Raw genomic sequence first — 14,063 nt, 5'->3', positions numbered from 1 at the left:
GAGGAAAAAAAAAAAGAGAGAGAGACTGTAAGTCTGCATAACTCCTGAATTTATTCACATGGTAGATTCGTTCTCTATGCTCTGGCCACACTGTACGTCTTTCAGTTCCACCAACTGGTTATTCTTCCTGACCGAAAGCCTGTGTACACGTCACCCTCTGCCTAAAAGGCTTACCAGTCTCTCTTTTCATCTGGCCTAACCCTTGCCCTTTTCCACAGCTACTCTTATTTCAGTTTCTTCATCATCACTCCTCCCCACACCTAGATAAGGTCCTATTCGTGGTTTTTTTGTTATTGCTGTTTAATAGCACTTGTTGCAAAAAATTAGTTGTTTGTATAGTTATTTGTTTAATGCCTATTTTTTCTTCTATTGTATCATTAAAGTGCTTGGCACAAGATTCTAATCTTTGATAGAAGCCAAATATTAAATTTGTTAGAACTGTTTATAAAGTAAAAGCAAATAGACTACAATAATGGACTTAAGGAATTCTCCTTTGACTTGGGTATGCAGACTTGCGGTCTGTTTAAACTACCCCTCAAAGATTTTTGTTCACTTCCTATTTCTTGGCTTTGTTAAAAATAGGTCAGTTGATAGATAGCAAACATCTGGAATGGCGGTACTACAGTCTTATCCTTTTAAAAAAAACATTTATTACATATATTCTAAAAATCACTTTCCCCGTATGCGTGAAGGGTTGCCAACTGCAAAAAACAGGTATGGAGGTGTATACACCAAGCTCCCCACATGTAATAGCCAGAAGCATGATTTCGATATCACGTAAGCAGATCTTACCTTAAGAGTTCACTCTTTTGCCTTGTTAGCTGTTCATTTTGTTGCTTTAACTTGGAGATTTCTTTCTCTAGCCGTATATATTCACTTTTTAAAATAAGAGCTTTTGTGCTTTGTACAATGCCACTACCACCCCCACAAGTTAAGGGTTTATTTGAAGGCTGCGAGTCCGTACACTCTGATACAACTGGGAGGGAGGCAAAGACACAAACAGCTGATGATTTTCATTATCTCCAAAGTTCAAAATAAAGAAACATGACGAAGAGCCATAAGTCACTGCAAAAACCAGAACATCTCAATCACCATGTCCCTAGAAGCCATCCTTCCTTCCTCCTTCTACCTCCCTTCCCAGGCCTACTTGATCAACACTTCTAATCGTCTCTAGGGTCCTCCCGCTTCTCTCCAGCCACCAATTCCACTAGCTCGGCGCTGCCGGCTGGACTCTCCCACTACGACGGCAGCAGCCGCAACCCCCCCGGTTAGTGTTGTCCTTCACTGCTCTCTCCTCTGCATCAGGGGATGCACAGGAGGGCTTCTTCCAGCACAGAATGTGTGTGTGGGGTCCACCACCAGTCATTCAGTGCGCTGTAAGTCCTCAACACGTACCTGGTAACTAAATAAAACTCAGAATGATACTAAAGCATATTTTATTAAGTATTCTACACTGTATGTGTGAAGCTAAGGTAAGGAACTGTTTTGTAAAATTGCATAAAGATGTGAGGCGTTTATAAAGTAGAATAATCCACTGAGTAACTGATACTTTACAAAAGGTACGCTGTGTGGGGGGAAGATACTCAGTGTCCATTTTCTTTTGAATTACTCTGAGTTCAGATATAGTATGTACCTGAAAGTCACACATTGAGAGTAACTGTCCTGACCTTTCTGTGACAACAAAGCATGCTCATTTCCAGTTTTATCCCTGGAAGTGTTTCAGGTAAGGATGCACTTCTGCAACAGACACTAGAGAAGTTCGGGCCAAACATGTATGAGACAACTTTAACACTATCTCATTTTTGTTTTTTAAATGAGTGGATAATAATACACACAAATCTTACCTTATGTTGGTTTGACATTTAGAATTTTCAGTGTGCTTTCACACACAACTTTCAGTTTGATGCTTACAATACATATATATATAAGCTAGGAGGTCGGGTATTATTCCCATGATTTCATATAGCCATGAAGTGAGGGGGACCTGCCCTTAGTTCACTGCTTGTTTACTACACAAAGCTGTCCCAAGTACTGTTCAGCATCTTCTCTTTTCAAATGAAACAGAAGAGACAGTAATATGGAAAAAGGAACAGGTTGAGGAATGCATAAGCAGAAATTTGATCATTAGATTTGAAAACTGTAAGATAAATTTGAAAGAGTTTGCAAGTAAGCATCAGCTCTATTTTCAGTACTAAGAACATGTAGGATATTATTTCCTTATTTCTACTGCGTGCTGATTGTATTTTTACTGCGCATATGGTTAAAATCTACTACAATGTGTTTGTATTTTTACTGGGAAGGGTACTTCTACCTTGATAGTTACAGCATTCTTTTATAGTACTGAAGATATCTTCTCTCATATGTAAAGATCTGATAATGCAAAGGTAAAATTCTTATTTTTTAAGAATCTATAATGGATAAATAGTTGAGATTACAGGAAACTAAGGAGATGTCACAGGATAAATATGATCTCAATAAATTCATTTCAAAAATAGTTTTTTCTAAATTAGTGGTTAACAGGTTTATTCTTGACCACCACATATATCATAGTCTTCAAAATGTCTACATGTATTGAGAAATAAAATGGAAAGGATCTGGAAATATCAGCATTTTCTACTTACTTGAGGTATCTTGGGCTTGTTGATTTCTTCTAAGATTTTCTCTCAGTACCCTTATAACTTCTTTTTGATATTCTACAGTGGCTTTTGTAGAAGTAATTCTAATAAGAACAGCAATAGAAACATGTAAAAGCTTTGCAACTAATTATAATGGAAGAATAAACAGAATTGTTACCAAGAATTTTCTAGTAAGATAGATCACATTGACATAAAACCTGTAAGTGGCAGTAGATACCCCCCAGTATCAAATATTTTATAGCTATAACACCATTAAATTGGAAGTATTCTGTTTGGTTGCAGGAGTAATTTTTTAAATTCTTTTTAAATTTCTGGAAGCCCAGTAGTTATTAATCAGATACAATTACCAGAGCATAAAAGTAAAAAGAACTTCTATCCATTTCTACCTTGTCAGGGAAGCAAACCCTGGGTGCAGCTCTAGTCTAATGTGATACAAAGGTAAAATTCTGCTCACTGTTCCCCAGCAGAAAGTGACATTTTAGGAATTGTTGGCTTAAGTGTTAATCAGCAGTGATAAATCATGAGACTTTCTGTCTTTAGAGACTCTGAAAGTATCTGCTGATTCTATTTGATACGTAAAATTGCCTTTTTAAAAAAAGATTGATTTATTTATTTGAGAGAGAGACACACGCAGAGAGTGCAGGAGGCAGGGCCAGAGAGAGAGAGGGAGAGAGAAACTCAAACAGACTCTGTGCTGAGCTGAACGCGGAACTTGGTCTCAGGACCCTGAGATCATGACCTGAGTCAAAACCAAGAGTTGGGACGCTTAACTGACTGTGTCACCCAGGTGCCCCTAAAACTGCTTTTTTATAATGAAGAACTTGATAGGTATAAGTTTCACTAAAACCAACAGTCTTATCAACGGAAGGCTGGTTAGAATGCATGAGGCTTCAGAGTGCTACTTTTTGGGCAAATTAGGCATCGTTAAATATTTATAGGAAGACCAAAAAGCATTAGGAGTCAGAAGGAATCTTAAGAAATCATCTAATACAAACCTATCCTTAGTGATTATGAATGCAAAGACCACAGAGATTAAACAGCCTATATGTGAGGTGATATAAGTGTCAATATTATATTTCTAATTTGCTGTCTCTGTTTAATATTCTTTCATTATGCTATATCATAAAGAACTTTAGACATGCATTATGTACAGTATACATAAATAAAAAGAAGTCATGCTTTTGGGTATTAGGTACCGTAATTTAAGAGGAAATACAATTTTACACAAAAACACAATAGGAAGAACAAATTAAATTAAAAGAACCAACAAAATCTTAGTTGAAGTGCTAAACACAGACAGATGCACATATATACAGGTTCTTAACATTCATTTCCAAGCATAAAAAGGCCACTTTTAAGCTGTTTATGTAAGACAGCAAGAAGCATCAAGACACAGTGTGTTAATAATTGACCATAACTATGCTGATTTTTAAAAACTTTGCAGATGTAATGATAATTTAGCAAGTTTAAAATCTGTGGATGTATTTATTTTAAAAAACAGTAACAATATTTCCATATATTTTAAAAAGTTAACCAACGCAAAAAATTTAGAAGGGAAAATTAAGCTATTTTTTTTTTTTAAAGATTTTATTTATTTATTTGTCAGAGAGAAAGAATGAGAGAGAGAGCACAAGCAGGGGAAGCGGCAGGCAGAGGGAGAGGGAGAAGCAGGCTCCCCACTGAGCAAGGAGCCTAATGCGGGGCTCGATCCCAGGACCCCGAGATCATGACCTGAGCCGAAGGCAGCTGCTTAAATGACTGAGCCACCCAGGCACCCCGAAACGTAAACTATTAAAGTCATGTTCAGTTAAGGCAAAGACATACTCTTTTTCAAACTCTTTGGCATTTTTCATCTTCTCTAGGTCTATTTTCACCAGCTTCGTTTTGAGATCTTCAATTTCTTCTTTATAGGGCTTAGCTCCTAAAGCAACTTTGTCCTAAATTTTTTAGAGAAAAGAAAAATAAAATAATTTCAGAGCAGTTTTAAAGAGCTGTTAACTACCTTGATTTGGTAGGAACATTTTAAAACAGCAGACTGCAAATATATGAAAAGCAGAAAAGGAACGAAATTTAACCCTAAAATAAACAAGTAGATATTTGCTGTGAAGTATACATGAAACTACTGGAAGCTAATATGTAATTGAGAATACATGACCTTCATTTTTTTTTTCTTAATTTTATTTGAGAGAGAGAGCGAGAGAGCATGAGCAGGCGGAGAGGCAGAGGGAGAGAGAGAAGCACACTCCTCACTGAGCAGGGAGCCTGACGTGGGGCTTGATCCCGGGACCCCTGGGATCATGACCTGAGATGAAGGCAGACGCTTAACCTATTGTGCCACCCAGGCGCCCCTTCATTTCCTAAAACAAATTTTTTCCCAATTAACAATGATATAAACAAAATGAAATAGAAAGGATGAAAATAATGGGTAGACAAAGGTAAATCAGGAAAATGAAACAAAAAGATGTCAGAATGGGAATATAAATAACAAACTAGAACTGAATTCAAAGTATTATAAAGTGTTCCTGGGATATTTGTACTCAAAGATGGTCAATCCGGTGCTGAAAATATAACTAGTTTCTACTCAGAGAAAAAAAAATCATATGTAAATACAAACTTACATATATTTAAACCCTTTTTTATAAATAGACTTACTTTTTAGAGCAACTTTAGGTTTATAGAAAAACTGAGCAGAGAGTACAGAGTTCCTATATACCCTTGTCGTGCTCCATCTCCCTCCCCACCCTATTTCCACTATTGTTAACATCACATTTTAGTGTGGTATATTTGTTACAAATGATGGGCCAATATTGATACATTTCAGACTTCATTAGGGTCTATTGTTTGTATTGTACATTCTAGGGGTTTTGACAAATGTACAATGACACAGTTCATAATTACAATATCATACAGAATAGATTCACTGTCTTAAAAATCCCGTTCCACCTATTCATTCTTCCCTCCCTTACCCCTTCTGGACCATTGACAATCATTGATCTTTTTACTGTCTCTCTGGTTTTGCCTTTTCCAGAATGCCATATAGTTGGAATCATTTTTCAGATGGGCTTCTTTTAATTAACAGTGTGCATTTAAGGTTCATCCATGTCTTTGCCGCTCGATAGCTCATTTCTTATTATTGTTGAATAAATCACTTGTTTCTTTGTATCGCTGTACCACAACCATACAATGGAGAATTAGATACTGAACAAAAAATAAAACCCGTCTAAATAGGAACCTAGAGAGCTCTCTTTAGTCCTCCAGGCTTTCCCAACCCAACTCCCACAGAAACGTTTACACGCACACCATGGCTAGCGAAGACTAAAAAGATGCAAAACCTCCAAAAATGATAGATGCTCAGCTTGAGGAGATGGATGACTGGGTAAGATAAGCCCATTTTTAGAGGAGCCCACTGTTTGCTTAGTCACAGCACCAGTTCAGTACCCTACATTCTGAGTCAGATGCTGATGTTGGGGACTCCCTGAGCACATGACTGGCTGGAGTGTTGGCAGTTTTGTAAGAAACTGCCAAACTCTCTTTCAAACTGGCTGTCCCATTTGCAGTCCTATCAGCAATGAACTCCTATTGCTCTACCTCTTCATCAGCATTTAGTGTGGTGATTGGGATTTTGGCCATTGTGGCGTTTTGAGATATCATAGGTGTGTAGTGGTATTTCGTACTTCTCTAATGACATATGATGCTGAGAATCTTTTCATATGCTTATTTGTCACACGTATATCTTCTTAGGTGGGGTGTCTGCTCTGAACCGTTGCCTATTTTTTAATTGGCTTTTTTTTTTTTTTAAATCATTGAGCTTTAAGAGTTCTTTGTATATTTGGGACAACAGTTCTTTATCAGATATGTGTTTTGCAAAATTTTTTCCTCCAGTCTGTGACTTGTCTTTTTATTGTCTTAACTGTCTTTCACAGAGCAGATATTTTTAATATAAACGGAGTCCAACTTACCAATTTTTTCTTTCATGGATCGTGCTTTTGGTATTGTATCTAGAAAGTCACCACCAAACCCATGGTCACCTAGATTTTCTATATCTTATCTTCTGAGGGTTTTCTAGTTTTATGTTTTACATTTAGATTTTTGATCAACTGAGTTAATTTTTGTGGAATAGAGAAGGTCTGTGTCAAGATTTGTTTTCTGTTTGTGGAAGTCCACTTGTCTCAGCATCATTAGTTGATAAGACTATCCTTCTCCACTGAACTGCCTTTGCTCTTCTGTCAAGGATCGGTTGACTGCATTTTTGTGGGTCTAAGTTCTCTATTCTCTTCCATTGATCTATTTGTCTATATATTATTTTAAAAGTTCAAAGAACTCTAAAAAAAAAAGGTATCCATTTATGACACTAAAAAGAAAATTTCAATATATTCTAGAAATGCAGAGATTATTTTTTTGCCACAATATAATGAATTAAATTAGTCATATATAACATTGTTTAAAACATTCTTATGTAAAAGAAATCAAAATTGAAAATACTGAATTAGAAATGAAAGATAACAGAATTCCCTATTTCAAATATATGGTATGTGACCAAAGCTGCACTCAAGAAATGCTGACGGTCTTAGTTTTACTAATAAACTGAAAAGACTGCAAACATAAATTTCTTGGTTAACATCACCTACTTATCATCTGCATTCTTAGACAGATTCAGTTAAGAAACTTTAGTGGCTCTCCCTGAAAAAGAATTCCTTTGAAATTCTGATTTGAATTACATGAAATTTAGGAATTAATTTGGGAAAAACTTAGGATTATATTTAGGTTCCACCTAGGAAATGGTGTATTTCTTATAAACCACATGTTATCCTATATTTCTTTTTAAAGTTTTATTTTTCTTTTCATATATGTTGCCCTCATTTTTTGTTAAGGTTAGTCATTCAATCATCTTATTTTAGATTTTGTGGCCATTATAAATAAGATCCTTTTTTTCTCCTCATGCAGGATGTCCATAAAGTTCTACTGCAGTTTAAATTTTTGATCTATTCACTGCTACTTTATTAGAAACAATTTGTAATGATATAACAGAGGAAATGTATCAAGATTTAAACAAAATTGTTAATGATTCATTTGTTCAAATTACTTTCTTCTCTATTCAATTAACAAACCTGACGTTATTATATTGGACAGCTATATCCAAGATGTTTTCAAATAGTGGTGAATAGGTTAAAAGTTTTTTCTTATGCCAAGTCTTGAGTTAAATACATTGTTGCATTTTATAGAATGTTTATATAATACCGAAAAGCAAATGAAAAAAAACCTCAAACGGTAAAAAGATTTTATGAATCTGTATTTTGTTTTCTTTCCCTATAGGTGTTATATAATGCCATAACCCAGAAAGTTATTTCTGGTATGCAGGAAAGATATTTATCTTTCCATAGATGCCTGGATCAATTTACACAGAATGTGGAGAAATTTGTTGCTTACTTCCTATCTTGAAACACTTTCTTCACTTTGGTGAAGAAATTGTAACCACTGTCTGCACTCTATGTTGTACCTCCTTCCCGCCAACTTACTGGCTGCTCCATCTTGGTATCTTTTGGTTACTCCTTATCTCTTCCCCATTATGCTCATGTCTTCATCCAGTCTCATGACTTTTATATGCCGACAATTCCCCAAATTTATACCTTAAGTCTAGATCTCTCTTAGACTTACGTATACATACAACTGCTTCAGTCATATCTCAAGATGGGGGTCCCCAATAGCCATTTCAAATTCAACATGTCCAAAACTTAGTTTTGATTCAGCTCCCATAGTTTCAAAAACTTGCTCTTCTGAGAGTCTTTCCCATCTCCATAAATGGCAAGTCCATCCTTCTAGTTGTTCAAGCCCAAAACTCCGGAATCATCTCTGACTCCAAGAAATACGAGAGGAAGGGATGTGCACCACTTCTGGGCCAGAGTCTTTAAGAGTAGAGATTTTAAGATGATTTTCACTTCTCCATCTGTCCCTTTCCTGTGAACCTGGGCAGGGACAGTTTATAACTTGGCTTTAACCATGCAGATGAAAACAGCACCCGAGGGGGTGGTGGAGAAACAGGATGGGAGGGAAGTGAGCCTCTGAATGCTCACGCAGAATGGAGCCACCTGCCAACCTGGAACTCACACTTTTATATGAGATACTCCCTCTTGTTTGAGTTGCTGCAGTTTGGGTCCCTTTGTTGTAGCAGTTGGTATGTCACATTAACAAACACACCCTCCTGGATTCTATTTTCAAAGAGTAGCCTTTAAAAAAATTAAATCGGACCATTTTATCCTTTTGCCAAAATCCTCTGATGACTTCACATCTCACTCAAAATAAAAACCACAGTTCTTATAATGGACTGTCAGACCCTTTATGAGTTGACTCTCTGCTACTTTTCACCTTATTTTCCAACTCTATCTCCTTGCTCACTCTGCTCAGGAGACACTGGCTTTCTTGTTTCTTAAACATACCTACACTATTTGTGCTTTCCTTTGCCTGGAAGGCCCTTCCCCTACCACAAAGCTCACCCATTCCCCCAAGTCATCTTAGTGGTGTGGCTCTCCTCAGCTCCCCTTTATAAGATCCTATCTGATTTCCTCATGCTCCCACTTTCACCAGGTACCCACATAACCCTTGTCTAGCTTAATTTTTTCCCACCACACTTTTTACCATCTGACACACATATATACTTGCTTATTTTCTCTCTTCCTGAACCAGAATGTAAGCTCCTTGGAGGAAAGGAGGGGCATTTATTTCTTTCCATGGCTGTACACATGACATCTAGAGCAATGACCATCACATACCAGATACTCAACAAATCTATCTTGATCAAATAAAAATGTGATTCGCTATATAAAATAATTACTCTCAAAAATTCTAAAGCTTTACAATTGATTTTCTTGGTTTTTAGCTTTACATTTAACAAAATTGAGATTGTTTTTTATTGCCTCTCTGTTTCATGTCTTATTGAATGAACCAGAACTTTTAGAACAATGTTAAAATGATGAAAGGAGCAGACATTCTTGACTTGTTCCAAATTCTAACTGAGATGAAGAGATAGAAAACTTAAGTGACTATTAGGGTCAGACTCAAGCAAAAGAAGTGTGAGAAGGGCTGGAGCTAAGACAAAAAGGAGTGGTAAGGATGTGATGAATGAAGGTGTGATGTGTGTAATGGCATTCAGGTCAAAGACAAATTACTGTTCTTCCTAAAGTAAACAGGTCAGATTCAGCCCAGAGGCTACCAGGTGGGGCTCAATAATGGGATTAAATAAAAAAAAAGAATTTTAAAATGTACTTATCTAATACAGAGCAAATACTTACATAAGCTTTTTTCCTGAAAAATACACATTTTAAACTATACAGAATATTTATATATCTTTTAAAAAATAATTTTTCTAGGAATATAGAAAATAATCATTATTTTACATGAAAATACACTTTTGCATTTCATTTCTAAATTTCCACTTGCTTTATTAAGCTTGAGGACTGAACTTCAGACATTACATAAGTAACAGGAAGTTCAAGTAAAAGATCGGAGTTCCAACCAAATTATCTGCCAAATTCAACAGTAAAAGAAAAAAAAAAAAACCCCTCTTATTATAAAATGAGTTCTTTAAATTACCTGAAGTACTTGGATCATTTCTTTTGTTTTTTCAAGGCATTTATTTGATTCATTAACTTGTGCTTGAAGTTTTGCTATTAAGTCATTAGTCATCTCAAGTTCTTTCTGCATCTTTATAATCTTGCTTTCCTTGTGCTTAGTGCTTTCTTGGGCTTCACGCAGTGAAGTTTCCAGCTCCTGAATTTTCTGTTAGAAAAAGCACACATATATGAGGTGTGCCATGCAGGCAGAATCACAGTATATACATGTAAGACAAAGATGATCATATATAGGTATTAATGTTTCAGATTGCATTAACAAAGGATAGAAGAGAAACCAAATGTCACTTAATTTACATATGTGCTATTTTCTTTATTTAGAAGCTGATGATTTTTGGATTAAAAAAGACCCAAATTTTATATTATAAGGTTTAGTGTTATTTTATTTACTGGTTAGTATGGTGCTAAGCATATTAAATGGCACTCACATTTTAAATTAACACCACTTAAAGGAAATACACTTGTTAACAGACTCTTTAAGTAATGCATATAATCTATCTTTCCCTTTACTTTTATTAACTAGTTTTTAAATACAGGTATGTGGAAAAATTCGAAGGCATATAATAAAGGGTAAGTTTCCCTGTCTCAGAACCCCAGCTGACCCTGTAGCAACTACTGAACTCTTTCAAGTGTATCCCTCCAGAAATTTTCTATGCCTATCTGAGCATTTGTGAATACACAGTTATAAAAACAGTCAGTCATACATACAGTAGGAACATACTGAATATACAGTTTTTTTTTTTTTAACCTGGCAATATATTTTCCAGATCTTTCCATTATCAACACATACAGATCTCTCCACCTTTTTGTTTTCATGGATACATACATCCTGTTTCTTAGAGGTACTATAAATTAGTTAACCCATCAACCACTAATGAACATCTAGGTTATTTCCAGTTTCTTGCAAGTAAAAAAATACCTGAATTTAAATACCTGAATTTGTCCATATTTATAAGATTATTCACCCACACACACATATACAGGTTTTCCTAGAAAATGTCTGTTTCTTCTTGGCCCCATCCAGAATTTATTTTTGTTTAAGTGAGTGAGGTAGAAACCCAGATTTATTTTTTCTCAGTGGCTAGCTGGTTGTCTGGAATCAAACATTAAGTAAATCATCTTTTCCCCACCAAGTAGGCAGTTACCATTACCAAATACTGATTTCTCCTCCTTGGGTGTACTGGGGAACTCTACTCTGGTCCACTGCTCTATTTGTCTATTTCTGTATCATTACCAAACTGTTCTATGCTACTCTAATTTGTCATAATTACCAGAGTAAGAGCATACAATAATTATCTGATAGGGTATTTCCTGGGATTACTAAAGATGGAATTTCCTTCTGCTTCTTTATTGCTTCGGTAGATGGGTTTAGTATTTCTGCTATTTTTGTCTCCACCAGCTATTGAGGTCTGTAGGGATTAGCAAATCAATAAACTGTACTAGTGATCTTCTAGTTTCCATTGGTAATTGATTATTAAACTAGTGGTTGATGTTTTAAGTATTTATTTTGGTAAAAATGATAAATTGTAATTTACTCTTGGGTTCTTCACTAAGTCATTTTGTGAGCTAACAAAATAAAATAGCATATTTGCTTCACAATTCCCAAGTAAGGCTAGTTAATAAAATAACTGAATCATTCAAATAACATATTGATTCTTGGGTACAGGTTAATATGCATAAAGATATTTGTTATATTTTTAGCCTCTTCCATTTTAATTTTGATATAACATTAACCAATATTAAAGACTTTGATGATAATTAGAGAAAATCTGAATTGCCCTTTCCCTCTAAGCTAGTTCTATAAATAGACACAGATTATCATTCAATAAAAAGTTACGATTGAAGAAATTTATAATGTACAGTAATAGCACTTTACACAGTATATGTATCTCTTAATCAAATTAAGCTATGAGTTACTTCTCTTTTATAATTTAAAGGGAAGATCTCATATAATATATATAGTTCTGTAGTTATTTGAGTGATAGCCACAGTAGAACTAAACTTAAAAAAGCCCATCACACACACAAACATGGTCCATGTTCTCTAATACATTAGATACTATAATTTTGCTCTAAATGTTATATAAAATGCATCTTTAACTGATCAATTTGCAAATTAAAAAACATCTTCTAAGAAATCACATACCTCTGTCGTTAGTTTTGTGGCTCTTGATGTAACATGAAGGTTCTTATTGTTTTCTGTAGCAGAATCAACAAGGATACCAGACGTCAGGGAGATCTTCAAAGTTTGGTAGTTTTTAAATAGTTGTTCATTTTTCTCTTTCACTGATTTCAGGTCACGTTCCCATTCTCTGGCTATGGTAGCATTTCTTTCCTCAAACTCTGTAGATTCATTCATTATAGTCTATTGAATAGTAAAACACCATTATAACTCTAAAATGAATTACATATGAAAAATACTATGAAAACTACTAGAATTCTAGGACAGGGCATATGCTGAAATTCATTATTTAGGACATCCTAGAACAGTAATTTAAAAGAATGTGAACATTCTTTGTGGTTGGCATCAGTTCCTGAAATTTCAGAAGATGCTGGATGTTGATGATGAGACTAAAAGAAGAATAAGGACTGGAGAGGATTTGTATTGATTTGCAAGATGATAAATCTCACTTTATTGGATCAGTGCTAACATACGAAGTGGAAATCTGCAGAACTGTGCAGGTTAAAGTCACTACGTATGTTATAACATTTATAATGTCATATACAAACATTAGCTGACACGTAATGGCAGAGCAAATCCAGTAAACTTAACAGCAATCTATTTTCCTGTTTCATTTCAAACCTCAGTGTTTATAGGGAAAAGAATTCACTGACTTTTGGCAATTAATCTGAAAATCTTGTATTTCTGTGCAGGGAATAACACTCAATCACTACCCTCCTTTACACTGAAGGCTAACTCTGAAATTATTCATATTATCTTTTTACTTCCTAATTCTTAAGGGATGTAATTTTGCTTTCATCATTAATGCCTTATTGGTTTTACCTATATCTTTAAGGCACTTCTATCAGACTTGGATGCTAAATTAGTTGTGTTATTGCTGGCATTCTGGGCTCTCCTTGGTTCTGCACTACTGACCTCATACCATATAAAGTTATCAATTCCTATTTTCAAGATGCTGGAAGAAGCCATATATCTCTGCTCATCCACACAGTAGAAATCCCTACTTTCTACTCACAAGTAGGTCCTCAATATTACAAGAAAAACACTGAATTTTATGGGGATTATCTTATTCAAATGTTGGTTTTTATGATTTTCCTCTGTTGATTGTGGACTTTTTTTTTTTTTTTGAAGCAGCTCATTTACTATTTTGCTAGCTTGAGGTATTCAACAAATGGGAATATCCACAGGAAAATATATTTTAAAAAATATTATCTATATTTCAGTGTGATTTAAGTATAGTTTTCAGATGAAATTAAAGTGTCAAAAAGGACCTACCCAAACATATGAAATATGAAACCAATTTTAGAAGCTCTTTTTTTTAAATTAACATATAATGTATTATTTGTTTCAGGGGTACAGGTCTGTGATTCATAAGTCTTACACAATTCACAGTGCTCCCCATAGTACATATCCTCCCCAGTGTCCATCACCCAGCCACCCCATCCCTCCCACCCCGCTCCACTCCAGCAACCCTCAGTTTGTTTCCTGAGATTTAGAGTCTCTTATGGTTTGTCTCCCTCTCTGGTTTCATCTTGTTTCATTTTTCCCTCCCTTCCCCTATGATCCTCTGTCTTGTTTCTCAAAATCCTCATATCAGTGAGATCATATGATACTTGTTTTT

The 14,063-nt window shown here is 35.2% G+C and overlaps 1 protein-coding gene across 1 annotated transcript in view; it reads right to left on the bottom strand.

Annotated features, from left to right (window-relative positions):
• CENPE (centromere protein E) overlaps positions 1 to 14,063 on the bottom strand; it is a 41,972-nt gene that overhangs the window by 3,730 nt on the left and 24,179 nt on the right. The window contains exons 21-25 of the mRNA XM_081813131.1: positions 12,407 to 12,625; positions 10,224 to 10,409; positions 4,461 to 4,573; positions 2,622 to 2,719; positions 793 to 976 (exon numbers count right to left, since the gene is read on the bottom strand). Coding sequence (XP_081669257.1) covers positions 793 to 976; positions 2,622 to 2,719; positions 4,461 to 4,573; positions 10,224 to 10,409; positions 12,407 to 12,625 — 800 coding nt within the window. The remainder of the gene's footprint in view (positions 1 to 792; positions 977 to 2,621; positions 2,720 to 4,460; positions 4,574 to 10,223; positions 10,410 to 12,406; positions 12,626 to 14,063) is intronic.

The sequence above is a fragment of the Leptonychotes weddellii genome, chromosome 2, assembly GCF_054177405.1.
Source record: "Leptonychotes weddellii isolate Sample4059 chromosome 2, ASM5417740v2, whole genome shotgun sequence".
NCBI classification, from domain to species: domain Eukaryota; kingdom Metazoa; phylum Chordata; class Mammalia; order Carnivora; family Phocidae; genus Leptonychotes; species Leptonychotes weddellii.
Note: the sequence above shows the minus strand (reverse complement) of the source record. Positions and strands in the feature narration are given on the sequence as shown.